General features: G+C 28.3%; 1 protein-coding gene across 1 annotated transcript; it reads right to left on the reverse strand.

Annotated features, from left to right (window-relative positions):
• Positions 1–277: 277 nt before the first annotated feature.
• Positions 278–1112, reverse strand: LOC138861236 (hepatocyte growth factor-regulated tyrosine kinase substrate-like; the record flags this gene model as incomplete). Its single annotated transcript, XM_070120154.1, is given in 2 exon segments — positions 278–542; positions 1028–1112. Coding segments are annotated over 2 exon segments (350 nt in total), but the record flags the coding sequence as incomplete, so codon positions are not given.
• Positions 1113–1622: the final 510 nt, after the last annotated feature.

Genomic DNA, 1622 nt, shown 5'->3' on the forward strand with positions numbered 1-1622 from the left:
GTATAGTACTAGTATTTACATCTACTGTGAAATACAAAAATAATAATATTTCAGATAAATGGCATTAAAAGACAAAAGAAATAAAATAATGAAACAAGGTTCATCCCTTCTGGTCTGTTATATTGAAGGTGAATATATTTATAAATGTATGTATTTCCAGCTATAAATATAAAGGTAAACAGCATATTTCTAAATACTGTATCATAAACTTAACTCATGTTGCAATAATCATAATCTCTGTTTAACCAATACATACAGCAAGATATCTCTTCCTTACCTGGACAGCACGATACTTGGGTTCATTCCGAAAAGCATAAACCCAAGTGGCCAGCATCATAAGGATCTTCTTTCTCACTTCCTCATTAGGATTAGAGCGTAAAATGTCACTAATCTGCTCCATGACTCCACGACATGCCACCTGCTCATGCACAGACTGCCCACAATTCTTCACAACGGACTCAAAGACCTGCAGCGCCAGCAAGACAACATTTGGGTTTGTATCCTTCAGACGATTCAGCAACGACTGAACAGCTGCCTTGGGGCTGAAGGGAGAAACATCAAGTTACAATTACTGAATGTTACAATCAATCTGTCATGAAAAGAACACTTAATAGTATATGTCTAAGACAGTATTAAGATACTTTCTAATTGATGCTAACTGTTCAAAGTGCATGATTTGCTTGTAGTGTTAACATCTTATCAAACATTCATTTATGCTCACCAAAACTATATATCAGCATAAATGGAATGGTTATCTAAAATGTCTATGAATCATTTCAGATCTACACTTGGAACTTTTTATTATTAATGCAGTTTTTCATAAGCATATGAATATCAATAACAAATAGAAGAGGAAGTTTCAAGCAGAAAAATATATCAAGTTTATGGAAACAATACATGGAAGGTTGAAAGTAAAACATCTGGAGTAGTTTCTCTCACTAATAATCATCTTAATCATACCAACCAAATATGCTTAAAAACAGTCTTTTTTGATAACTTAGAAATTAAAATGATTTCACAAACTTACTTCACATCTCCTTGGCGTATCAGATCAACAATATGTAGTGTCGAGTCCCAATCTATGTCTAGAAGCAATGGGCTTGTTGCCTTCTCTGTAATACAAGTTTCAAATAATTAATTTATTGCATTATGAAACAAAATAATACACTGCAATAAATCTAACTCATCATAAATATCAACATTTAAAAAAAAAATTACATAAATTATACTAAAGTTATTTCTACATTATCTGTTGATTAACTATCTCTATATGGTCTATGATCCTCCATCCCTTCTTTTTTTTTCTAAGATCAAAGAAGAGGGAATTTTTTTTTTTTTTACAGAGGATAAATACAACATATTTGAATTTTTGGCAAAAAATTAAAATTACAAAAGTATATATCATTCTAAATATTCTTTCATACATCTAGGAGTTACATGCAGGAGATAGCTACACAAATATATACGAATATAAATATAACTAATATATATATATATATATATATATATATATATATATATATATATATATATATATATATATATATATATATATATATATATATATATATATATATATATATATATATATAAATATATACATATATATATAAATATATATA

Source organism: Penaeus vannamei, unplaced genomic scaffold (genome assembly GCF_042767895.1).
Source record: "Penaeus vannamei isolate JL-2024 unplaced genomic scaffold, ASM4276789v1 unanchor3290, whole genome shotgun sequence".
Lineage (NCBI taxonomy): Eukaryota > Metazoa > Arthropoda > Malacostraca > Decapoda > Penaeidae > Penaeus > Penaeus vannamei.